The 24,994-nt window shown below is 41.4% G+C and overlaps 3 protein-coding genes and 1 long non-coding RNA gene across 9 annotated transcripts in view; 3 read left to right on the top strand and 1 right to left on the bottom strand.

Annotated features, from left to right (window-relative positions):
- Positions 1-10,408, top strand: part of map4k2 (mitogen-activated protein kinase kinase kinase kinase 2) — a 40,197-nt gene extending 29,789 nt beyond the window's left edge. The window contains 18 exon segments of the mRNA XM_056368578.1: positions 1,072-1,110; positions 1,555-1,588; positions 3,251-3,407; positions 3,503-3,678; positions 3,892-3,933; positions 4,340-4,424; positions 5,404-5,483; positions 5,853-5,913; positions 6,014-6,137; positions 6,267-6,325; positions 6,417-6,467; positions 6,470-6,519; positions 7,281-7,458; positions 7,598-7,666; positions 7,754-7,840; positions 7,920-7,990; positions 8,078-8,133; positions 8,969-10,408. Of these exon segments, the coding sequence (XP_056224553.1) occupies positions 1,072-1,110; positions 1,555-1,588; positions 3,251-3,407; positions 3,503-3,678; positions 3,892-3,933; positions 4,340-4,424; positions 5,404-5,483; positions 5,853-5,913; positions 6,014-6,137; positions 6,267-6,325; positions 6,417-6,467; positions 6,470-6,519; positions 7,281-7,458; positions 7,598-7,666; positions 7,754-7,840; positions 7,920-7,990; positions 8,078-8,133; positions 8,969-9,056 (1,507 nt within the window). The 3' untranslated portion in view covers positions 9,057-10,408.
- LOC130164120 (uncharacterized) lies at positions 3,516-7,323 on the bottom strand. Of its 2 annotated transcripts, XR_008826570.1 has the most exons (4): positions 7,228-7,323; positions 6,788-6,910; positions 4,306-4,401; positions 3,516-3,654 (listed from the first exon to the last, which is right to left on the bottom strand). It is a non-coding gene; the product is annotated as an uncharacterized LOC130164120 (long non-coding RNA). The 2 variants fall into 2 exon arrangements; XR_008826569.1 differs by having other exon boundaries at positions 6,788-7,273.
- A 1,714-nt stretch (positions 10,409-12,122) lies between the features above and the next one.
- Positions 12,123-17,264, top strand: LOC130164812 (RNA-binding protein 4.1-like). Of its 4 annotated transcripts, XM_056369783.1 has the most exons (4): positions 12,129-12,338; positions 13,791-14,220; positions 14,607-15,367; positions 15,563-15,702. In XM_056369783.1, exons 2-3 carry the CDS (start codon positions 13,809-13,811, stop codon positions 15,350-15,352), a joined length of 1,158 nt encoding a protein of 385 aa, XP_056225758.1. In that variant the 5' UTR covers positions 12,129-12,338; positions 13,791-13,808; the 3' UTR covers positions 15,353-15,367; positions 15,563-15,702. The 4 variants fall into 4 exon arrangements, with proteins under 4 accessions (XP_056225760.1, XP_056225758.1, XP_056225757.1 ...); XM_056369785.1 differs by lacking the exon at positions 14,607-15,367 and having other exon boundaries at positions 12,123-12,338; positions 15,563-17,264; XM_056369782.1 differs by having other exon boundaries at positions 14,607-15,705.
- A 1,223-nt stretch (positions 17,265-18,487) lies between these two features.
- LOC130164750 (RNA-binding protein 4.1-like) lies at positions 18,488-24,887 on the top strand. Of its 2 annotated transcripts, XM_056369691.1 has the most exons (3): positions 18,502-18,661; positions 20,890-21,313; positions 22,570-24,887. In XM_056369691.1, exons 2-3 carry the CDS (start codon positions 20,908-20,910, stop codon positions 23,427-23,429), a joined length of 1,266 nt encoding a protein of 421 aa, XP_056225666.1. In that variant the 5' UTR covers positions 18,502-18,661; positions 20,890-20,907; the 3' UTR covers positions 23,430-24,887. The 2 variants fall into 2 exon arrangements, with proteins under 2 accessions (XP_056225667.1, XP_056225666.1); XM_056369692.1 differs by having other exon boundaries at positions 18,488-18,661; positions 20,890-22,716.
- The last annotated feature ends 107 nt before the right edge of the window (positions 24,888-24,994 follow it).

Genomic DNA, 24,994 nt, shown 5'->3' with positions numbered 1-24,994 from the left:
TGTGCTAGAACGAGGATGGTCAGACGCTGTTGTGTTCTGAATCGATTCACCATAAACCCGCCATAAACTGTGTAACCGCATATTTGTCATTAAACACACATACAGGATTACAAACCGGTGTGGGGCTGATGTTTGGTGTATTTACCGGCACAGTGCAGGAACAGACGGCTTCCAGTTACACCAACTGTGATTCAGACCGTATGGAAAAGCAGAGTAGACAGCTAAGAGCTCCACTTCCTTCTACTTACACAAAGTTGACCGAACCTTTTGCAACAAAGAGAACGTTTTGCTGTTTTAATGAGTCAACAGCAGAGAGATGACAGGAAATACGAGGAGAGAGGGAGAGCGATGGGAAATAACATGCAACAAAGATCCTGGTCTGGACTCCAATCAGGGCTATTGTGGTCTCAGCAACAGGGCCAGAACCCTGAGGTCATGTCCTCACTATTCTGGGAGATGTGGAGGCTTTTGCAGCCTCTCACTGTGTCAAAGGATAAAGGATAATCTTCAGTGATCAACTTTTATTTACAATGTTAGGCCTTGGCTCTAGCGTTTATATGGAATTATAACCATTTTATATCATATCTGATTAATGAAATAAAACTCTATGTAATAGACTTTGTTTTCAGGGGCTGGTCTTTGAATCCATACATATTTTGGGGAATATTTATATTAGAATATAACAACTTTAGTCACTTTTTGAGATGAAACTGACACATCAAGCTCCATCATTTCATCCAAAAATGTATTCTTATCAATAAAAACTCACATAACCACAGTATTTATAAAACCCTGTCCACAGCCCTTCTCAGAAATGAAGTCGGTGAGTATAATGTTCTTACCACTGATAGTGGTGATGGCCAAAACCGAGAGAGTAAGAGCTGAGTTGTAATAAAGCAGTCTTATCCTGTAATGTGGAACAGTTATCAGCTGTTTGATTCAGTCCAAGTATCAGCATGATTATCGGTCTTCAGAGAGCGATAGGAGTCGACCTCAGGTTCCTTCCCTTCCCATTGTGTTGTGGGCCATTCAGGCCCGTAGTCAGATAAACACCAGGTCTTCCTGTTGCAGGAGCCTGTTGGAATGTGTGGAGCAAGCTCTGCAGCTGAGGTAGGCCCCGCCCATCACCTCCAGCCTCTCCTAACAGCAGCGTCCCGCCATCCCACCTCAATTCACCTGAAATATACTGCTTGTGTTGATTTTTGTTGTGTGAATAGCAGCTAATGGCAACATCTTTGACATAGTCAGCGGGTTTGTGTTCATTCTCTGCTAATCCCAAGTCCCCCTTCATGAAGTGGTGTGGCTCTGATTCAGCACAAACCTCTGGTTCTCGGCTTGTTGGGCTTTTTGTCTGCTTTTATTTTTGTGTTTGTGTTTCCTCGAGATTTTTTTGTGTATGTACTGCTGTTACCCTGCCCTCAGCATCTCCAGCATCTGCTTTTGTTGTTGTCCATCTTGTTGTCGTGACGATGTTGTTGATTTGGATCTCAGTAGATGAATTGACAGGCAGAGTTTAGAGCCTGATCAGAACTTTGTTGCTCCTTTGTGTTTCAGGAGTTTAACCATTAAGAGGGCGCCATCTACTGACGTAAGTGAGAACCACACAACTATAAACTGGAGCTTATTGTATCTGTACGGCACTACTTTACGACAACAATAATAACCATCTATCGCTGTCCATTAATGAGTTACCAGTTGTAAATAATAGTAAGTGCCAAATGTGTTATAAATTGTTTATAACTGTTTATTTATGATTTATAAAGTGTTAACAACCGAATTAATACCCTAGTTATAAACCATTTATAAATCTTCTGTAAAGGTAGTCTTATTGTAGCGTGGTACCCAAAGAACAGCCAAACTGATAAAAGTCGAGTCATTTCTCCCATAAATTCAACAATAGACTCCGACATTAAAGCTGACAGTGAAAACTGTGAGTCTGTACTTGTAGATACTGACGGTGTTATGTTCTCCATCAACTCTTTCAAATAACTTCAGCAGCTGGTCAGAGGTTTGTCCCGTTATTTTAACTTTAAACTCTTTATTTCCTGCTTTAAAATGCTGCATCAGAGGTGGAGACAGTTTACTGCTCTATTTATCTATCTATCTATCTATCTATCTATCTATCTATCTATCTATCTATCTATCTATCTATCATCTATCTATCTATCTATCTATCTATCTATCTATCTATCTATCTATCTATCTATCTATCTATCATCTATCTATCTATCTATCTATCTATCTATCTATCTATCTATCTATCTTTCCATCCATTCATCCATCCATCCATCCATCCATCTATCTATCTATCTATCATCCATCTATCTATCTATCTATCTATCAATCTATCTATCCATCCATCCATCCATCCATCCATCCATCCATCCATCCATCCATCTATCTATAGATGTGTGTATATATATATATATATTTCGATGTGACAGGAAATATCCTGATATCGGATGTAAACGAACAAGGCGTAAGTTTAGTCTCAACATTAGAAGGGACACAACAAATAGGACATTTAAATGCTGTCAACAGAATGGTTTACTAAACTCAAAGATCTGAATTTACATTTAAATAAAAACTATACACAGTAACAGATCAAAGATTAAAAGAAAGTAAACTTTAGGAAATGACTTGTTAAAGGGAAAAGAGAGAAAAACAAACAATATTTTTTACATGTTTTCATCCAACATCAAGTTGTTTATGTTGATGTTTATATTCAGAAGATGTTGCAGTTCACATTTACAAGCAGCTCCAGCTCGACCAGCTGCAGCAGTGAAATGCTGCTCATCCACTGATGTGATGATGTAAGGCTGGTGACGTTAGCTAGCTAGCAGGTTTTCATCTGAAATCAGAGTGGCTGCTGGCTGGTTAGTTCACTATGTCTGACTCTCTGGCTGGTGAAAAAGCTCCTGATGTCTCTCGTTTACAAAATACAACATGAAGTTATATGTGCTGCACTTCAGACAACGGAGGACAGGGAGGCGTCTGGACTGCTAGCGATAATTTCAAAGTGCGTCTGAGGCTAATCATAATCAGATTTGATGGTTGAGGTTCATCAGCATCATCTAGATTCATCTTGTCGGCCTGCGTGAAGGTGCGCAGCAGTCAGTCCAGTAAAATCCCCCCACAGCTACACGTCAATACAAGAACATGGTGTATACTTTATAGTAGGTATGTAGTTAGAGTTGGGACACATGCCGACACCTTCAGAGTGAGTGATGTGTCTGCTGGTGTTTTCCAGGGAGGGAAGAAGAGTGGTCTGTTCAGTCTGTCCACAGCCTCCCTGCCGGCCTTCCGCTCTCTGACCCCCGGCGCCGAGGACAGAGACCTGACGCTGAGACCCAGCTGCACGCTGGGCCCCGACGCCGCCACCTCCCCCGACTCCACCTCCGCCACAGGTACAGCCCACTGCTCCGCCGGAGACCATGTTGTATCTCCGAACACGCCGCCTTCATGTTTGACTTTTGACCTTCCCGTTCCCGTCTTGTGTCAGTCCTGGCCAGGTGCTCGGCCACGCAGGACATCAGACAGCGCTGCAGCGATCCATGTCTGCCTGGGGGGGAAGCTGTAACGGCAGAGAAGAGGAAGGTCGCCACTGTTTCCTCCCCGAAGAGAGAGACGCCTCTGTCTCCTGAGTGGAGCACACTAAGGAAAAATACCGAGGACTCTGTGAGTTCAGCCGAACATCTGTATCTTCACATCAGTAGTGTGATTTTCTAACATAATAACTTCCTAATGATTTGGTTTGGATCCTTTAGAAGTCTGTCCGATGACGAATCATGCAGCCAAACAAGATGTTAGTTTGTGATGCGTCTGATGTACAGTTTTATCCCCCCCCCCCCCCCCATTTGTTTTGTTCTGTGTAACCCTTGAACTTTCTAGAGGGCTGATTGTCATGGACTTCCTCCTACCCCTCAAGTCCATGTAAGTGTGAAATCTAACAGCATGTGACCTACAGTGACACTTGACCAGTGACAAAGAGCTGATGACTAACAAGATGTGCTTTCTCGCATTGAATGATACAAGCTGCGCACTGTGTCTGAATCCCGTTCATGCTTTTGTGGCTGTGGTTTCATCATATGCAAATACTTATAAATGTCTCTTGCAACATTTTATACTTGTTTTTCCAAACTTCAGCCTTGTGTCTTTGGAAACCTCAGTGTCTGAAGTTTCCTGCTTGCTGCTATTTGGAGTCATGAATGTGCCAAGAAGCCCAGAGAAACTTTAAATGCAACACATGAAGTTATTATTATAATAATCACACATGCTTTTCTGTTGGAATTCATCATATCAGACCTTTAGTGATTCACTTGCTGTGCTGCTTCTGTAGATGGGAGCCTGCTTCTCCAAAGTCTTCAATGGTTGTCCTCTAAAAATCCACTGTGCCGTCACCTGGATTTTACCCAAGACAAGAGGTGAGACAACGAGATCTCTGAATGTCCTCAAACTCTCAAACAGTCCCTGTGTTAACATGCACATGATATTCCACTTTGTTCCCTTACTGGTAAAAGACAATATTCAGACTCTAAGCTCGGTGCTGCAATATTTGTGCATATCAAAAAACCTGTTGATCTCGGAGTCTTTCATAATCTTTAGAAATAGATGTGTTTCTGCTTCTGTCCAGAAATGCAGGCTTTTCTATTAGACATACATCTCTATTAGAGGGTGACATGGGAGTCTCCCTTTACAATACAATTAAAAAATTTAAAAAAATCATAGAAGAATAACTCCTGTCCCATCCTGACCCGTAGTGTGTTTGGTATTGGAAGATGTTAGCTGGCAGCTGCACACAGAGATGCCTCTAGTCAGTTACTGCAGCGCAGCGACTCACGCAGGTGTGTGGCCAAAACTAACTGAGCGGTTGTGATGTTGCGAGGGAGCAGCCTCTCTGATTTTTTTGAGGCTGAACCTCGCAACATCACGCAGCTGTCAGAGCAGACAGGAGAGGATGAAAAAGAATTTAAAAAAAAAGAAGAGAAAGACTGGGAGATGGTGTTCTTTCATATTAGAACCACAGAAACTGACCTATTGTTCCCATTCCACAGGGTTCCTGAAATATTGTCAGCCTGTAATCTCTATGCAAAGCCTTGCAGAAGAAACCAAACACAACACAAATACAAAACATAAGGACAAAATGCCAGAGGTTACAGACAAAGAACGAAAAGATATAAATATAATTTACTTGTTTAGGAAATCATTGCATCACCAATCCTCCTTGTCAGGACTTCAGTGTTCAGGTTTCTATTCATTGTACTGGCTATCCAAACAGAACGTGACATTTACCGAACTCCAAACATCGCCATATAATAGCGGAATATCAGTGTGCGTGTAATGAATGTCGACATGCATGTATGTTGTATGTTTGTCCCTTTGATAAACACTTTTCCTACGTAGATCAGCACCTTATTCTTGGGGCGGAGGAGGGCATCTACACACTGAACCTTAATGAACTTCATGAAGATACACTAGAGAAGGTAAGAGAGGGGCTGATCCGTGTGTTTAACATTGTTATACTGTAATACACTTATTGGACACCATATTGGAACAAAAGATGGTTCCTACGTGTCGCCATCACTAGGGGTAACAAGCAGGCAGCTGGGTTGACAGACAGACAGGCAGCTACAAACAACAGGAGAACACCTGGGAATATAAACACACGAACCAACAAGGAGCTGGTTTAAATTATGGCTGTGGTGATGAGGTAACTAGGAGACGGTGTGTGAGTGGGCGGGGGAAGCACAGGTGATTGAAAATAAGAAAACAAGTGAACAGGTAGAGACAGGAGGAAACTCAAGAAACACTAGATTACCGAAGACACTGATTGTCTGTGTTTCTTCCCACAGCTGCTCCCTCAGCGATGTACCTGGCTGTACGTCATGAACAACGTGTTGATGTCTGTATCAGGTAACAAATCCCTTCAAATTATGTTTTGTTTTTTTTTTACCAGCGAACACAGAGCGCTGTTTATTATCTGCTGCTCTAAGAAAATCTCTCCATCCTGCAGGGAAGTCGTCCCAGCTGTACTCCCACAGCCTGACAGCCCTGTTTGAACAGAAAGGACATCTGCCGAAGAAGCACAGCAGTCTGTCGCTCAGCACCAACCGCTTCACTGAGAGGATCGGCCCCAGGTAGGACCTGACCAGTTACAGTTCGACCTTTAAGGGCGACGTTAGAAGGAGCAGTGGTAGACATGTTCTAGACTCATACGCGGTGGCTTTAAGTGACTGCTGACGGTGTTTCTTGCTGATGATCCGCAGGAAGTTCGCCATATCTGTGAAGATTCCCGACACTAAAGGCTGTAGAACATGTAGCGTAGGTAAGCGGTGCAGAATTTACTCTCCATGTTCTCTGTGTTTATTCAGTCATAACAACAACAACAACAACAACATCTTGTTTCTCCCTCTCAGCAAGAAACCCGTACACAGACAGTACGTTTCTGTGTGCGGCGGTTCCGTCTGGCTGGTTCTACTGCTGTGGTATGAGCCTCTGCAGAAGTTCATGCACCTAAAGGTTTGTACAGGGAAAACATGGTGCTTCGTATGTTTCTGTTGTAGGGGTTGATATATGTATATATATGATATATTGATCAGCTGTGTTAATGTTTGATCTGAGGGGAGTTGTCGGTGCTGCGCTCTGCAACTCACCTCGGGGCACATCTCTCATCAGCTGGTGATGTGTCAAAGCTACTGCCTCCAAAAGAGGGCGCCACAAGACCAATAAATCCATACAGATACATAGACATAAAATCAGACACAGTTGAGAAAGACGGTGCACTTACAATCATTTCCTGTACCTGTGTCACGTGGGTTCGTCCGCCTCCAGCAGCAGGTCTGAGTCTGGCTTCACTGCTGCAGTAACCCTGCCGACGCTTTCCAACCACAGATGTGCAGAGGAACCTGTACTGCAACCATGAATTAAAGTTCAAACTGAAATATACCCTGCATTTCTTTTCTTAATAACACTATTATTGTAACTGTTTTTGGAGGGAAAACACAGAGTATCAGACTGATATGATCTTGTTCTGGGTTGATCAGATATAATCTAGCAGATAAATTCACACTGTATCTAGTGGTGTATTGTTGTTTGGGATGATTTAGGAAACAGGGACTTTAACACTGGTGTGAATTGTTTGAGAAAAAATTCCCGGTGAAAAATTAAACACTGATCCTCGCATGTCATTACCAGGTATATCTAAAAGAGTTTCAGTCTTATTCTCACCATCGTACAACCGGACTGATCTTCATTTGTTGCCGTCTCTTTTTGACTTGCAGCACATAGCGATACGGCTGCCGGACTGTTTGCCCGTGTTTGAGCTGCTGGTGTTGGTGACGGATGAGTTCCCCCAGCTGTGCGTCGGGGTGAGAGACCCTAGCAACGGGAAGCCCCGCCCCGGCCAACAGCTGGAGTTTGATATCATCGAGCTGAACGGCACCGCTGTCTCAGCACCAGGTAGGACTGACCGCTGCGGTTCTCTGTCGCCTGTGTGTGCAGCTCTGCCCGGAGCTGAGGCTAAACCGTGTGTGTGTGTGTGTGTGTGTGTGTGTGTGTGTGTGTGTGTGTGTGTGTGTGTGCGCGCGCGCGCGCGCAGATAGTGGAGCGCTCAGGGCGGTGCAGGTGACCCAGCTGGACAGAGACACTGTCCTCATCGCAGTAGAAAGTAAGTTACCTCGACACATTCTTCCCGCCATCTCTCATACTAGACTCATAACGTACTGTAATCTCCATGTCGATGCTCATTCCACAGAGACTGTAAAGATCGTGAACCTGCGGGGTCTTCCATCCAAAGAGCTGGCTGCTGAAATGCTCTTCGACTTCCCCATCGAAACACTAGGTAGAAACAAATCACGCGAGAAAGAAAGTTGTTTGATGTTTTGCCGCTGACAGTTGAGTGACGTAACGTGTTCTAACAGTCTGCTTACAGGACAGTGTGCTGGCCTTCTGGAAGCACGGCCTCAAAGGGAAGAGTTTCCACTCAAATGAGGTGATTACATACAAGATTTACGTCGGGCTGAGACGGAGTTCACTGTGATTTCCACCACTGTGTCTGAATTTTCGTCTTTGTCTACAGATAACGCAAGAAATTACAGATGAGAGTCGAGTATTCAGAGTTTTGGGAACAAACAGGTACGTTAACATCAGTCTGACAATATCAGTGTCACTCAGTGTAAAGTGGAGCTGTTGGAGAAGGAAAGCAGTTGTAATGTGCATTGTTTTACAAAACTATTATAGTACTATTTATTTGTTTAATGATATTTATCAAAGAACAGCTTTTGAGTTTTGTTTTGCGTAGAACATGGAACCTACCTTCAGTCAAAGTAGGCACAGTTTATCAAAACAGGCAAATACATTATAAGACCATGAGAGGCCAACAATACACAAAATAACTTGTGTATTTTCTTAAGTGTTAAAAAGGGGCAATTATTGTTGCATCTGTTCTGCTATGGGACAAAATTAGCTGCATATTTTTGCTTATTTCAAACTAAAAATGTTAAAAACACTGTTTTGATACTTATTCTATGAAATTGCTTACTTACTTTTTATTTCTCCAAAACAAGTTTTTCTCAATAAATGCAGCAGCGGATGTTGAATGTGTCTTCTGTCTTTCTGTTACTAGTTGTAGTGGGGGGAGCAGTCTTCAAGTAGTTGGAGTAATAGAGGCAGGACTAACAGGAGTAACAGTACTAGTGGTAATGGTATGAAGTTGTAGTCATAGTAACAGTGGCAGTATAATCATCATTAGGAGTAGTAGTAGTAATAGTTGTAGTATTTACAGTAGTTGGAGCAGAATTAATAGTTGTGCACATCGAGATTGAGTATATTATGAATTATAAAGAATATAGTGTCATTCTACATAAGTACTTAATAACACTGGATATTTTAAGATTGACAATCATAGACTTTGATCGATGTTGTCAGGATGAGCTGTAAGATTTGCCTCCCCCCCCCTCTCTCTGAACAGGGACATCATCCTTCAGAGCACACCCACAAACGACCCCTCAGCACTGAGCAACCTGTACATCCTGACCGGACATGAGAGCAGCTACTGAGAGGAACTGGGCCGTCGTCTTCAAAGAAGAAGAAGAATGCAGATCTCTTCCGCGACCCTGTGGTGGAAACGATCCTCCATGACTGAAGTTGTAGCAGTCAGACACCAGCACCAACTAATCCCAACACCTCTCTGCTGTGAAGGACAAACGTCAGTATGGGAGCAAGTTGCCCGCTCAGACTCTGACTGTATTTTGTTGAGAGACTTGTCAGTATGCTAAGTGAGTTTCTAACTCTTGGGTGTGCTAATTAAAGTTGCTAAAGCCAAGATTTTCATGTAAATACAATTCATCCTCCCGGCCTAAATCAAAAGTTTGACTGCTACAGAGAAGACAGCTTGAGATGCCATCGATCTACTGCCGTCAGTACAGACCATAGACTGTAGAAAAACATAGACTTTGTTGAATTTGAGTTTACTGCTGTTGTACTTTGGCTTCACTACTCAGCCATAGGATTTGCCTGTTTTTGCTAAAGTGTAAGTGATAAAGTGTAAAACTGAACCAATTTCCAACCCCACTTCATTATTTCACTCAACCTTCAGTGTAAAGAGAGATTTACAGTTACAGTTAGCATGAGGCTTTTACTGGGATACCATATGTTGTTGTGTGCGAACTCAAGAAGTGATGAGGAGTTCAAATTTTGACTAGATTCTCTAAAATTTCAGATCTAAACACCCAGTATCTTGTTTGTAGAAAGAACAATGAAAGAAACCTTCAACAAGAAATACATCGCCCTGTTGAAGCTAGCTTATTATCTGGTTAAAGCTATCTCATGTTAGCAACAGCTGAATGTTAGCTAGAATGCTAAAAAAGTGTGTGTAACCACATTAACTTTTCATGTGTATATATTTTTATCTAAGATCATGTAATTTTGAAAATCACATTTAAATGTATATGAAGATTGTAAATGTGCTATCTTAGCTTAGCAGCTTTTACATCATGTGCCACCATGTTGAGAGTTCCTCAATTTTCTGCATTTAAAGGGTCACTCCTCCGTCTCTGCGTCACCCCTCCATCGCTCTTAATAATTCTGCTTATACATAGGCTAAATGTACATTTGATTACATGAGGTGCCATAGAAACAACTGTAGCCTACTCCTGATTGTTTGACAAAAATACAAATTCCACAACATTAGTTTTGTGTGTAATATTTATGTTATTTATGGAAAGGAAACTGTATTAGTAACACTCACCTTTCCCTGACAGATACTTGAAAGACATAATATGCATATGGGTTTTTGATCTTTGATGTTTTTGTTGTTCTTGTGGATAAAATGTATGTATACAAAAATACAGTATGCTCTTACAGTATGGAGGGATTGTAATATGCAGAATAAAGATTTTAATATCCTTTATAGCTAAAGCAGATTTAGATACAGCAGCTTCAGAAAATATTCAAACCCTTTCACTTCTTGCAAACTTGGATTTGGGCAGTTTATCCTACTCTTCCTAACAGATCCTCAGCTCAGTCAGATTGGATGGGAAGGGTCTGTGAACTGTCATTTTAGATCTCTCCACAGATGATGATGACTGATGTTGCATCACTGAATCATATGTAGTGCTAATCCAGGCAAGAACTGATTATAGTATGTGAGCGTATGGCTCAGCAGCCAAGTCTGCGTTGTCAGACGTGGATGTTATTCAGACTCTGAGGATTTGCTGGGGAGCAGTTAAAATTGACCAGTGTGCTCTTTAACTTGAAGCAGGAGAAATGCCACGTGCCACTTCATAGGAAACAGCTGACAGACAATTACTCGATTAATCTAAGGGGACACAAAAAGAGTAATCCAGCTAAGAGGATGTTGGTAAAGGGGGAAAGCGCAAATAAGTTTTGGATAGGTAGGCAGGGATGGACAGTAATGAAGTACATTTACTTGAATACTGTACTTTCCCAGAATCTGTACTTGAGTATTATTCTTTTTGTAAAGTTCCGACTTTTACTCCACTACACTTACAAGACAAATATCGTACTTTTGGCTCCACTACATTTCTATGAGGTACTCTTACTTTGAAACAGAGCTTTTTGTCAGTGAATGGATTTTCTCTTACTTTGAAAATGTGATAGACCGTACACTGTGTTCATCACAAAAAAAACAATCAAAAACCAATAACTCCTCCACTGTCAGTCATGTTTGAACCTGTCAGTGTCCTAACCATGGCGTTAGATAAAGATGAGGCAGAAGATTCTTCAACAGAGACCTGATCTGATCTGAAGTCTGTTTGAAGGTTTAGAAATAAAGAAAGATTCCTTTAGTTTGAAATGTTTGCTGTGTTCACCACAACCAAACTTCATCACTGACTAAAAAAACAAAGAAATACAAAAATGACAATAGCTCCTTTAATTGATTCAGTGAGTTTTTATGCCCATGTCTACAGTCTTTTTATTTACAAAACAACAATGAGTTGACATAAAAAAGTACTTTTAAATTCTATTTAAGTACTTTAACCCAAATAAACTTTCAATTGTATTGGAGTAATATTTGAGCAGGAGGATCTTTACTCTGAATCAAGTAATGAAGTTGTGAACTCTGTCCAAATGAAAGTTCACTAAGTGGCATTTTGTCCAACTGTGTTGTGGCCTGTGAGACCAGAATGGGTGCTGCAGAATGCTTGTGTGGACAAGGAGTTGAAATAAACCAGCACACCGAGGAATCCTGGGGAATGAGGATGTTGACAAGTTAGTGAAAGAGAAGGTCAGGAGGGGAAATGTGGATATTAATATCAAACTTTCAACAGCACAGTGAGTTTCGAGGGAAATAATGAAACAATAACCAATAAAGGAAGACACTTAGGCCAACATGAAAGTCAAACAAAGTAGGAGCGGTGAGAAATAGAGAAACCAAAGGAGAAAAATAATTATGAGTAGACAAAGAATTGGTCACAGCAGCTTATATTAGTATAGTTTATCAAAGGAAAACATTCAGCTGGTCATTGTTACTAGTGTCCTGATTTCATGTTGGAAATATGAAGAGGAAAGAAGAGCAGAGATAACAAGACCACTAACAGTGGAGACCCGAGTTAAATCTGTCCCTCAGTGTGAGGGCATGGTGGAGGGGAGAAAATGTATCTTTAGGTTTTTGAAAGCAAGATTGTAATTGATGATTAAAACCAGAGGAAGGCAGCAATGCAACACAATGGATGCAATGGACTACCGTTAAACCCTAAAGAAGAAGACGAAGAAGAGCACAACATCGCGAACGCCAACTGTCGTAAAAACCTCAAAGAAGAAGAAGCAGCGCCATTTCACTTTCATTCATTGATGTTGAGGCCTACATCACTTTGTAGGTGAGTTAGAGTTTAAAAAGTCCGGGGAGATACATTTTAGGAAGCTGGTGACATATAACTGTCGTCGTAGCGTTGGTATAGATGTTCTCTGTAATGATATGGACTGACTCAGCGGGCGACTGTTGTCAGCTAGTTAGGTAGCTAATATAGTAGCCTCCTGGATTCATTACTTAAGCATTAGAACGCCAGTACACCGGAATTGCTCACTCAACGCCATTTAATGGAGTTTACAAAGGGCTTCATCATCCAGACAGTTTCCCCAGCTTAAGTATGTAACATACAACGAAAATACTGACAGCGTTAGTGTTAGCAAGCTAGCTAATACGACTTGCTTGCTGACGTAAAGCTCTCTAAAGAGATGTTTACCTCTCTACGTTAGCAAACAGTAGAGAGTGGGTGATGTGAAGTTCAAACCATCGAGCTGTGGTTCAAAACTGTACTTGATTTTGGTGAGGATATTGTGTTGAATTCACTTGATATGTTTACATTTGAGGTACAGAGCATGATACAATACAGTTGATCTACTTTGATAAAGATATTTAGGCAGTAGTTACAGGCTCGTGCGCTTCTTTTCAACAGTTAGTATACAGCAGATGTCCGCTGTGTAACCCCGTTTGACCCTGTCAGACTCCCAAACCTCGGTGTACTTGGTCTTAAACACTGTCTTGATTTTGAACATTTATTATTGCACTGTGCTGAAGAGTGCCGCAACGATTAAGTTCATTCTACTTTATTTTATGGTGTAAGACTGTGTCCAGGAAAGTGGTCTGCGACTTTTGGATCCCACTGTACATATAATTGCAAACCAGTCCACCCATATTGCATTCATGAAAACACACCAAACAGCAGTAGTTTAAGTGTAATTAAATCCTGTGACACATTTGTGTACACTCAAACCTATGTCATCTAATAAAACAGCCTTGCAACAAATTCTACCTGTTATTAAAGTGACAATGTTTAGGTTTTTATTGAAAGTCTTTTAGATGGGCATTGATTCAACTTTAATCAGTTTAAATCTAGTCTTTAGATTCTTCCCTCTCCTGCCCTCACTGATCTAATTGGGCAAGTATTTCTGTTACTTTGTCCACCCTGTTTCTCTCAGTGAAAAGAGGGTAAATAACAAACACCTCTATATAATACAGTACAGTTCAACAGCCTCACAAACATCATCCAACATGATGTAAGAGTTAAGGCAACACCTCTCTAAAACAGTTTTGACAGACTGAATATTGTAACCTTCATGAGGGTAGTGCTGTTGTGCAACTGTTGTGTTGAATTACTTTAATCAAGGTGTATTTAATAAACAGGTAGCTGAGTATATTTATTAATTGCACCACTTTCCTTGTTGAATGAGAGTGGGTATGACCCTCACATCACATTTTAAGTAATCATTAAATATTGGTTGTGTTTACACAGTGAGTAGTAACTGAGGTCATTTTCTGGTTCTTACAGGATACGCAGAAGTTCATCATGGTGAAAATTTTTATTGGCAACCTTGCCTGCAGTACCACACCCGAGGAGCTGCGTGAACTCTTTGAGAAGTACGGCAAAGTCTCAGAATGTGACATTGTCAAAAACTATGGTTTTGTACACATGAACTGCATGTCTGAAGCAGAGGAGGCCATTCAAAACCTCCATCAGCACCAGCTGCATGGCTGGCGCATGAACGTCGAGATTAGCAAAGGGAGGCCCAAGTCCACCACCAAGCTGCATGTCAGCAACCTGGGTGAGGGGGTCACCTGTGATGTTCTGCGGGCCAAGTTTGAAGAGTTTGGCACAGTGGTGGAGTGTGACATAGTGAAGGACTATGCCTTTGTTCACATGGAGCGAATGGAGGATGCCATGGACGCCATCAGTAAGCTGGACAACACAGCCTTCAAAGGTGAACTCTTGGGCAGTGGAGCATTAGCTGTGTTTACTCTCTGTAGATACGGGTTTGGATTCTGTTCTGTTCCGTAGCGCTCTCCAGACGAGTAAAATCCTCTACCAGATATTTTTCCACATAAAGAGAAAGTGTGGATAACCTTTGCCTTCACTGACCAGGTGGACTGAAAGTAATCGTTTGTAAGCTTGGCAATCTCTTAAAACCAGTGACAGTGTATCTGGTGTATAGGCACTGGCATAAAATCACCTGTACTGGCGCTGAAGGTTATTTCGCTTCGCTCAATGATTGTCGGTCAAATGCATTTTAACGTGTTTTATAGTCGGTAAGAGCCTTTTCGTGTCAGAACCCCACGGTCTCATGCGTGTCTTCTCTCTCCTTACAAGGCAAGCTGATGAGCGTACAGCTGTCCACCAGTCGGCTTCGCACTGCCCCAGGAATGGGAGATCATACCGGCTGCTATGTCTGCGGGAAACATGGTCACTGGTCGAAAGACTGTCCAGTCGGTCGCAACAGTAGCCACGGTGACGGCATGAGAGGTCGCAGCGGCCGGGCCCCCCCACGCGGTCCCCCAGGTTATGGCAGGGGCGGCTACGAGATGGCCTCACCTCCAGCAGCTGATTACATGGGTGGCTCTGCGTATAGTCAGGGTAGTTATGTAGGTGGGCTGCCGCCTCCCCCTCGCAGGCCCAGTGGCTACGGTTCTGAGCTGGGGGATAGGTATGTCAGCAGAGCAGCAGCCTCCTATCCTGAGAGGCCATCAGCTTATGATCGTGACCGTCTCTATAGCAGTGTTGACTATTATGAGAAGTACAGAGCTCGCCCTTACGGCTCAAGCTATTTCGAGGATCGGCGCATGTCCTATCTCCCCCCACCCCCACCCCCTCCTTCCTCCCTTTCAAAGCTCTCCTCCAGTATAGATCCATATGACGGTCGGCCACCGCCTCCACCTTCACCGGCTGCTGCAGCTGCCGCATACTATGCACGAGACCGCAGCCCGATGAGACGAGTACCAGTCTCTGCGGCGGGCTACGCCTACGAGCGAACACGGCTGTCACCGGTGTCCTCCAGGAGCTCTTATGCCATTCCACGACCCAAGGATCATTATGCGCCCCGATATGCGCCTTACTAAAACCACGGTGCCAAGGTGAGCCACATAGTAAACAATATGACAGTTTACTTGATCTCTCGAGAGTGGGACACTTTACTGTAAACCTTTACTGCTCAGTGTGAACTGGGGTCTCGCAGATTTCTTAAAGCACTGAATACTTTGAAGCTGTGCTGCGGATAATGGGGCATTAAATCCTGTTTCTGAAAAGGGATTGCTTTGCTCTCTTTCTAGGTCTGTTTGTGCATTACGGGATTTTTCCTTTGCCGTCGATTTCTTCAAGCTACGTGATTCCATCGGTCTGCGCGGTGTGCGGCAAAGCATATGAAATGCGGAAGTTCGGTTTGGAAATTGTGTTGGCATCTTGGAGGCACCTGAGATGTCAGTTCCTTGCAGATGAATCATCCTTAGTCACATTTACATCCATTTTCAATAAGGATGATTAGCAAACTGCACTGTTTGACATTTCTGATGTATAAAACAATACTTTTCTTACGTGCTCTGCAGGTTTTCAGCTCACTTTTTAGCCATGTCTTTTGTTTTTCTTATCTGTGTTTCTTCCTCACATGAGGCAATTGTTACTTGTTTGGCTGTTGTTTATCATTTGGAAGAAAGCTGGATTTATAGTTCTGCGTGAAGAGGCTATGCCGTGCCTACAGCGGCTACGTGCCTAGGCTTTAGGGTTACACCATAAGCTACACATCAGGGCCGTGGCGTCCTTAGAGAAACCATGGGCAGGAAGAACTGTGATTGGCTGATTGGGGTTTCCTCTACATGTTACTAATTCTTTGTAGAGCATGAACACGACATTAAGGAAGTTAAATACTCTCATTAATTACTCTCCAAAACCCTCTGCTCCCTGGGATTGGCACTTTGTATGAATGATTGAACATAAACACACTGATAGTAAGGCAGAAGGAAACACATTGAAATAACATTGTTACCGGGATGTAACTGTAGTTTTATAAACCATAACGCATCGTCACTCTGCATCACCAAGTTAATGAAAGAATGCGGTTACTGTGGATATGGCCTGATTATATACAAGGTGTTGAGCTTCTACTTACGTTGGGACTCCTGTTAACACTTCACGTCGACTATAAATTCAGCTTCGGTGTTCGTATTCCATTAATATATAAAGATTTATTTTTTAATTGGGATACGGGTTAACCCATGCAGTTAGCTGTATCTGTTGCTTGTAGTGCAGAGAAGCTCCTCAGCACACATCTCACCTGATGTGGGTCAGTTATATGGATGTGGATATAGATTAATGTTTGACTAATATATTTTTTTAAGTATATTCAAATATATTTCAGTAGTATTCCGTGAAGGTCTGTGGAGGGTGAAACACACAGTAAGCTGTCTGGTGTTGGGTGGGATAGTGGACACAGTGAATCCATATCCACGTAACTGACCCGGCTTAGTGTTCAGTCAGGATTCAGAATCACTGTGAGTGATGTTGAGTGAGAGGATTCAAGGTAAGACACATAATTTCAAACATTCCAGCCTCATTTTTTCTAATTTCAACATGTTCCCAGAATATAAAAATGAATTTTATAATTGTTGAGATATCTGCTGATGTGAAGTCAAAATTCTTCAACGAAGTGTTGTTGAATGACACCACAACAATATTATTGGCTAACAAGCTTTGTGCAACAAAACACCAACAACCCTTCCAATCTCAGATCTAAGTCTGGGATGGTTGTGTATTGTGTCCACATAACAGCGAAAGCAGATACAGAGATGTGAGGCAGGACTCAGGGCTTGGGCTGTGTAAGTCATTAGGCACTTGCTGTGTTTAAGGTGCCTTTGTTTGTTTTGCATATAGGTAGATTTGAAGTTTGTATTTTTCATACTAGCTGTAAAAGTACCAGCATACATTAAAAATCTAAAATGAATATGATTTTTAATAAAGCCAAATTTATTTTGGTCATGACATTTTTCTGTTCTTTCTTTGAAACCTGGTTTGGTGAAGTCTTAACTTTGGCTGTAGGTGCAATGGGACTTTTCTCAACACATTTTATGTATCTTTATTTTGCCTTTGAGCACAAGGATAAATTGTTTTACAACTTTATAATTTTAAAGCCTTTAACTCAATGTCGTGTTTTTCTCCCAAAAGTCACCATCTATAGAAGTGGGCAATGTGGATGACATCTAACACATTGACAGTGCATGTCATTTTTTTTTTATAGATATATTGCAGTTCAGTATTTTTTGGGGAAAATCAATTGATGGAGGATTTGAAATCTACATGATTGCTGACATTAATGAAAAAGTTCAAACAGTTCTACTTATAGATATGGGCTAAGTAAGAACCAAATGGGATATTACTATGGAAAAATCTGACAAGAATTCCTATTTAAATATAGTCATATTACTGCACATTAGTGTCAACAATATTTGTCAGGATGAACAGTTACCATCCTAATTACTTGTATGGGAAAGAAGAAAAAATATTGTGATGCATATAAATTTGTCAGACTTTTCTTTAATCTCATTCTTTACTAGTTTCTTGTGAAAATCTGAGGTATATGCAAATTTAATATATGTAAATATGTTGAATTTTCATAGATGAAACATATGAACACAAAATAAAAACATAAAAATTAAATATGAAACCTATTAGAAATTCCTACAATTTCATATATTGATATAAATGTCTAGCCCATAGCAAGCTCCAAAAGTCTGAGACCACTTTCCCAGAATGTGAAGATAGGTATATTTAAAATTAATAAATTTATAAGAAAAATATAAGCATGCAGATTTTTTAAAACAAAAATTGTATATATTGTTTTCATAAACAATATATATATAAAATAAATGTATACATTAAATAAATAAAAAATTAACTATATATTGTTCAAATGTATGGTCCCGGCATGTTATAAACGTATATCTTCATATATGCAGAGGATGTATATACGTGATAATAATATATCCCGTTATAGGTGACATATATAGCAACATCACTTGATATAGGGACATGTATGGCATATATTACATTTCTGTATGGGTACAATTACTCTTCACAATATATAGACCTGTGATGTCAAGTGAGATTATGACCACCAAAAGTGTATCCCAATATTCGAAATGTCCGAACCGTTCATTGCATTTTGATTATTTTCTTTCCTTTGTTTCCTTTATTCCGTCTGTCGTGTCAACAGCACTTGGCACTATAGTCCCACCCTGTGCTAACCGTGCTAACCAAGTTAGCTGTTGCTGTCTTCACCGTGGTGCCTGGTGACGAGCTTGTAATGTAACGTCAGTCGATAAAGCAGCGGTCGCCATTTCACTCTCCGAGGATCGAGACTCAGACTGCAGCTGCAAAAGGTACGAATTCATGCGCCCACAAAATGAATACAACCCAACATGTATCTTTGTTATCGAAGTGACCCAGCGCACGGTTTCTGACGTTTTCTAGAACAAATAGAGGTCTTGTGTAATGTATGGATACGCCATGCTAACTTAAAGAAATGCTATAGGTGTGCAACGTATTTAAGGCTTTTGCCTAAAAGCGTGGGGAAGCACGTAACTTAACTTTGTTACCGACTCAAACAGTCACGTTTACTTGTTCACTGACCCACAATGTTGTTAAGTCTGTTCACTGAGTTAACGTTACTTTGTGACGCTCTCTGCAGCGCTAACAACAGTGAGCTTCAGAGCCACGATGCGCTGCTCGTTACGTGAATGGAGAAAATATTCGCGCGGTGGTTATGCGACATTAGTGTCTCTTTGTAAACTGGTTTCATTGTTTCTCGTGACGTAGGCCTATTGATATCAGCCGAAGATAAATAATGCACGTCTGACGTTCTTCGCACGATTCCAGCTACATATAAACAATTTAATACTGCAGCTGAGTTTTTACGTAAATTTACAGATTCTTCTATTCACTGTTAAATTACGAGCCCATCACAGAGTTACCATAGGCAAATTTAGAAATGTAAGTTTAACGTTTTAGCCTAGGTAGAGCTACTTCAGGCTGTTTTGATTTGTACCGGACCTGATCTTTACACAACCGTGACAAATTATAGACTGTATAGAGTCTCCAAGTCTCCTGGAGCCGGTTTCACAAAGATATGTCGGACTGGTCTGTAGTGTTATGTCCGTCTTCATTTTGGTCACAGATCAGTCTAATACAAGACAGACCGTTTCACAAAAATAAAGACTTAATCATTTTAAGCTAGAAACATTAGACACCTTACCCACAGGCTAACTCAGGCATAAGATCACTGTTACCATGGTAACAATCAATGACACCTGCGCTGACCAGCAGCTCCCAACAGCAAAAAACCGGGAAACACGGCTCATAATATGTGGTTTGCTAACATTGTTATGGAGTTTATTAGAGACTGCAGCCATTTTTTTTTTCCAAATTAGATTTTCTTTTTACTGTTTCACTCTTCCAATAAAACGTCCTTGTAACTTATGAATTCTTCCAAAAGACAAACATTTTCTGCTGGGGTAAACAGAGCTGAGAGGTTGGATGCTGGATGCTGTTTCTTGTTTGTCCATTTGTTTTTATTATGAAGAAAGTCTAAATTACCCAGAATTCATTGTACCACAGTCCGGTTTAAGACACTAAATTGCTTTGTGCAACAGATGGATTTAACCTATTTAAGACACAGTCAAAGTCTGTCTCTCAAGGTCTGGCCGCTGTGTTTATCAGTGTAAAATATTTTTGGATCCTCATATCATTTCAAAAGATAAAAACTTTGGGACATATGTTCAGTTGGACTCAAGGATTAACCGATTTTTAGGTTTTGATGGTCAATGGTCTTGTCTTTGTGGAACACAGACATTAAACATTCACAGTGCTGGTGGAAAAAGTAAGTGAATCTTTGGATTTAATAACTGGTCCTTTGGCACCAGTAACTTCAAACCAGCTCTTCCAGTAGCTGCTTATCAGACCTGCTCAATCTTCAGGAGGAAGTATGGACCATTCTTCCTCATAGAGCTTCAGCTCAAACATATTCTTAGGAGGTCTGGTGTGAGTGGCTCTATGAGGTTGGATATAACTGTCATAAGATACTCGGCTGATAATATAAGCTTTCCCTATCTGTGAAAGCAACAGACAGTAACGTTGCACATGTCATAAATGTATTGTAAGGGAAACTGCTGACTTCTATACACTATTATGTTCTGTTTACTTCTTCCTTGTTTTCCCCAAACGTTCTCAGCTATGTACAATAACCTCAATTAGTCTTTTCCTTGGTTTTACGTTAAGTATACATACATGTATGATATCCTGTTGTGTTAATGTCGGACACAACCACTCAAATAGTAACCCTTGAGTTGAATTGTCTTACATTCAGTTCTGTAAAGAGTGAAGTTATTCCAAAGCTGAAATGGTGTGGTACAAGTTCAAAATCATGAGTGCGATTATTTCAATGAAATTTGCAAGAAAGCCTTGTGAATGCATGTGAATCAAGACATACATTTCTAAAATGAGAGTAATAATAATTTGAATAATTTTGAATTTTAAACGAACTGGTCAAGGTTTGAATTAAGTCTGTGGAATTGTAGTACCAATAATATTCATTTCCTCTCTCTTCCCTTAGTGACGTGGCAGCTCCACAATGGTGAAAATATTCATCGGGAACTTGTCACCAGACACTACATCGGATGAACTTCGCTCTCTCTTCTCCCAGTATGGCAAGATTGCAGAATGTACTATTGTCAAGAACTTCGGCTTTGTGCACATGGATGACAAAGCGGAGGCAGAAGAAGCCATCTGCAACCTCCACCATTATGAGCTTAATGGCCAGCCCATGAATGTAGAATTGAGCCGTGGCAAGTCGAGAGGATCTACTAAACTACATGTTGGCAACATTGCCTGCACCAACCAGGAGCTGAGGGCTAAGTTTGAAGAGTTTGGCACTGTGTTGGAGTGTGACATAGTAAAAAACTATGCTTTTGTTCACATGGAGCGAATGGAGGATGCCATGGAGGCCATTAATCAGTTAGACAACACAGCTTTTAAAGGTGAACTCTTGGGCTGGGCTTAATGGGGAGTTTACCTTTTAATAAATTATTGGTATCAAGAATATTTAATTCTGTTCTTGTGAATTGACAGGTAAGTTGTGGATGCACCACAGGTGAGTAAAAAGAGAAAGATGAGGGGATAACGGTAAGCTCAAGACAGTAAGGCAGCCCCCAAAACTTTATGAAAGTATTTTAAAGCTGGTATCCGTAATGTCATTGGTTATATCCATCTGTATGGTGGATTGCTGTAAAACACAAATGGGCACCTACTGCAGTTTGATTTACCCATCAGTTCACAGCTGGTCTGTTTGTGCAAGTGCAGTCAATTTAATCCTGGAAGGAACAAACCATATCTGTATTTTTACGAATCAACCTCATCTGCATCCATTAAGGACAGGATATACACCAAAGTGAATGTGCATGCGGATATGTTTATACTTCATTTGGTTTCTGCACATGGATGTGTTCGCACATTTGACAGGTCGGTCACAAATTTTCAGCTGCATGTGCACGGCCCGCGCGAACCCTTGACAACATGGACACCTGACGAAATTTCCGTCACATGGACACAGAAATTATCATTTGAGCAGTCAAACTTAATACTTACAGAGTTATTTCACGTTTAGCACTTTAGGTAATTCAAATAGCAAGCTTATTTGCAACTTTCCATGATAAACCAGACATTGGTGGTGTAGTACAGTGGAAAGAAAATGTCTGTGAATCCTTTGGAATGATTTGGTTTTCTGCCTTAATTGGTCAAAATCTGATCTGCTCTTCATCTTTCAAGGATAAGACCAACAGTGTGCATATACTGATAACAAATACTTCTAATCTTTGTTGTCTTTATGGAACACATCTATTAAAACATTGACTGTGCTGCTGGAAAACATAAGTGAACCCTTGAATTTAATAACTGGTCAATTCATTTTCGTGACTTGGATGAAGATCGGATCATATTTTAAGACAAATTTGTACATAACTGCAGAAAAAGTGTTCACTTACTTATTCTTGCCACTTTATGAACATTGAAGTTACCTTTTTTCACTGCAAGGTGTTGGAAGGTTACGGATTTCAGCTTTAATAACTGTACTTTTTTATGCTAAAATCATGGCAATGTCTTATTGCTATTTTAGAGGTATAATGCAGGTTTTTCCAGACTGATGGATTAGGAGACTTTTATGCCAGGCAGGAAATGTCAAATATATTATTTGGAATAAATGCAGGCATAAGTCCTTATTGAATCTTTTCTTTTTAAGGCAAACTGATGAGCGTGAAGCTTTCGACTAGCCGCCTGCGTACTGCGCCGGGAATGGGAGACAGATCAGGTTGTTATCGTTGCGGGCAGGAAGGCCACTGGTCCAAAGAATGCCCTCTAGACCAAAATGGCTACCACAGAAACGGCTCAGAGCCAAAGTCTGATGGATACGATGCCTCGAGATTTGGCGGGCGTGGTCGCAGCAGGGGTTATCATCCGGACTTCAGTGGCGATCCAGATTATGGTGGCGGCTATGCTCCTGTACATGTTTTTTCCCGGGGTTCTGGTCACAGCAGCGGCATGGCAGGGTACAGAAGGGGTGCAGGCTACGAAAGTGCAATGAGATACGGGCCACACCCAGGTTATGGCATAAGCGCCGTTGCTGAACATAGCATGGCTCGGATGTACGGCAGCGAGGCGGCATACAGGAGCAACGGTTCTCTCTATGGCGCGGTACCAGCCTACCCGATGCGACGGTCGCCTTACGAGGAAAGGGATCCGTACGGGGTCGTGGACTACTACGAGAAGTACAGGGCCAATTCTTACGGAGGCAGTTATTTTGAGGAACGCCGCGCTGTCCCATTGCCTGCTTCATCAACATCCTCCTCCACAGCTATAATAAGGGAACGTCTTCCCCCCTCTAGCCTTGACCCATACGAGTGCCCTCCCCTCCCTCCTCCACCAGCCCCAGTCTCCTCATACTATGCACGTGACCGGAGTCCGATTCGGAGACTACCTGCCGAGGCAGATGGATATGCATATGAGCGTTCGCGCCTTTCCCCGGTGCCCACCCTCCCAAGAAGTTCTACCTATGACCATCCGCGGGATCCCGGTGCTGAGCGGGCACGATATACATACTGATCCTTGTCCCATACAGTCAGGTGAGAGCTGACTGACATTTAGTGGATAGGATAGCCTAAGTGCCATTGGAACGTTAAACATCATATCTCATTGGTAATATCAGGGGCAAAAGTCAGCCCTCTGTTATGTGAGATGTGGGTAGTAAGGGTAAGGTAACTATAAAGCTTTGCCATCATAATAGCCAATGACTAGATTTCAGTGTGAATGGTTAAATGCATTCACATTATGCTGTGATCTCATTCCAGCTTATACTACAAAATGCAGTACAACTAATGCTCAGCTGATAACCTTTCATTGTCCTTTTTTACATGTTGTGGTATTGGTGTAGTTCTAAGATGGCTTAGTCTAGTGTGGTAGCGCCAGGGTTTCCGCCAGTGGATTTTAAGCCCGGTGGCCCGCCAGGCCAAAGTTTGACCCCCTGCCATTCCTAAATATCAGGGATTTTGGGGTGGCTCGGTTGGAAACCTAGATATTATGGTGAGAGAGCTCACCAGCATTTTTTGGTTAAAATGATTCATTGAACCCCTCCCCCTGGTCTCAGGTAGATGAAGTTCAGCCAGTGAGCACCCCGTCCTCGTAATCGCTGTTAGAACAAGAACAGGCACAGTTATAATGGACATCAGGCGGAACAAATCCTGGTGGGCCGCCGCATCGGTCAAAGAAATCCATAAACGTTTTATCCTATCTGCATGCTAGTCATTGAGAACCTGCTGTATGCACGCGTGCTCCGGAATTGGGCTCACTTGACTGACCTGAGTACAACCCTCCCACCCCACCTACAGGTCCCTGTAGAAGGGCCTAACAATTCCCCTGGCGGAAATCCTGAGTGCAGATACTGGGTTTATTCTACAACCTGGTTGACATCCATTCACGATACTGTGAGAACAAAAGGTTTGCCCCTCTTAAAGTAGCTATATGTTCATACACTATTTAGACTCAGTTCATAGAAACAATTAAGATAGTGCATGGTGCATGTTTTAAAGGTGAGTCCTATGATTATGTTAAGTAAACTTTAATGAATTCTTTCAAGCAGCATCTAATGTATCATTGTATGTATTTTAGTGTATTTGTGTTAATGTAAGTTTACATCATTATTAGATATGTGAAGCGACGGCAAAACAAATCTGAATACTGTATCACCTACATTAACGTGTGGACTTAAATGTCACACCTGTACCAAATATAGACTGCACAGAATAAAAGATAGTTATACTTTTGTATTTGCGTTATATGAACCCTTTTGTGAAATTATGCTTCAAAGCTTTTTATCAAGCTGCATTCATGTTTTTATTTTTATTATTATTCATTAGGAACATTACTTGTATTAAATTTATTTTCATGGCTGTGATAAATATGTGGCTTCACATCTTGACTTGTAGTTTCCTAAGAAAATGACCTCAATTGCTGTCTGTCTTTATTTCTAACCCTTAGGTTAAAATAAAATTCTGTCTAAAATCAGTCTGAAAACTTTGCTGTGCTGACTCCTCTGGTATAGTGTTCTGTGTCGATTTTTGGTATTAAAAATGGAAAAATAGAAAATGTAATTCAACATTCTAAAATTATAT

Source organism: Seriola aureovittata, chromosome 23, assembly GCF_021018895.1.
Source record: "Seriola aureovittata isolate HTS-2021-v1 ecotype China chromosome 23, ASM2101889v1, whole genome shotgun sequence".
Taxonomy (NCBI): domain Eukaryota; kingdom Metazoa; phylum Chordata; class Actinopteri; order Carangiformes; family Carangidae; genus Seriola; species Seriola aureovittata.
The sequence above is the reverse complement of the archived record's forward strand: the minus strand, read 5'-3'. Positions and strand labels throughout refer to the sequence as shown.

Coding starts and splice junctions, on each gene's coding strand:
- LOC130164750 (XM_056369691.1), top strand. CDS start 20,908: ATGGTGAAAATATTCATCGGGAACTTGTCACCAGACACTACATCGGAT. Junction 21,314..22,569: donor AGACAACACAGCTTTTAAAG/GTGAACTCTTGG, acceptor TTTCTTTTTAAG/GCAAACTGATGAGCGTGAAG.
- LOC130164812 (XM_056369782.1), top strand. CDS start 13,809: ATGGTGAAAATTTTTATTGGCAACCTTGCCTGCAGTACCACACCCGAG. Junction 14,221..14,606: donor GGACAACACAGCCTTCAAAG/GTGAACTCTTGG, acceptor TCTCCTTACAAG/GCAAGCTGATGAGCGTACAG.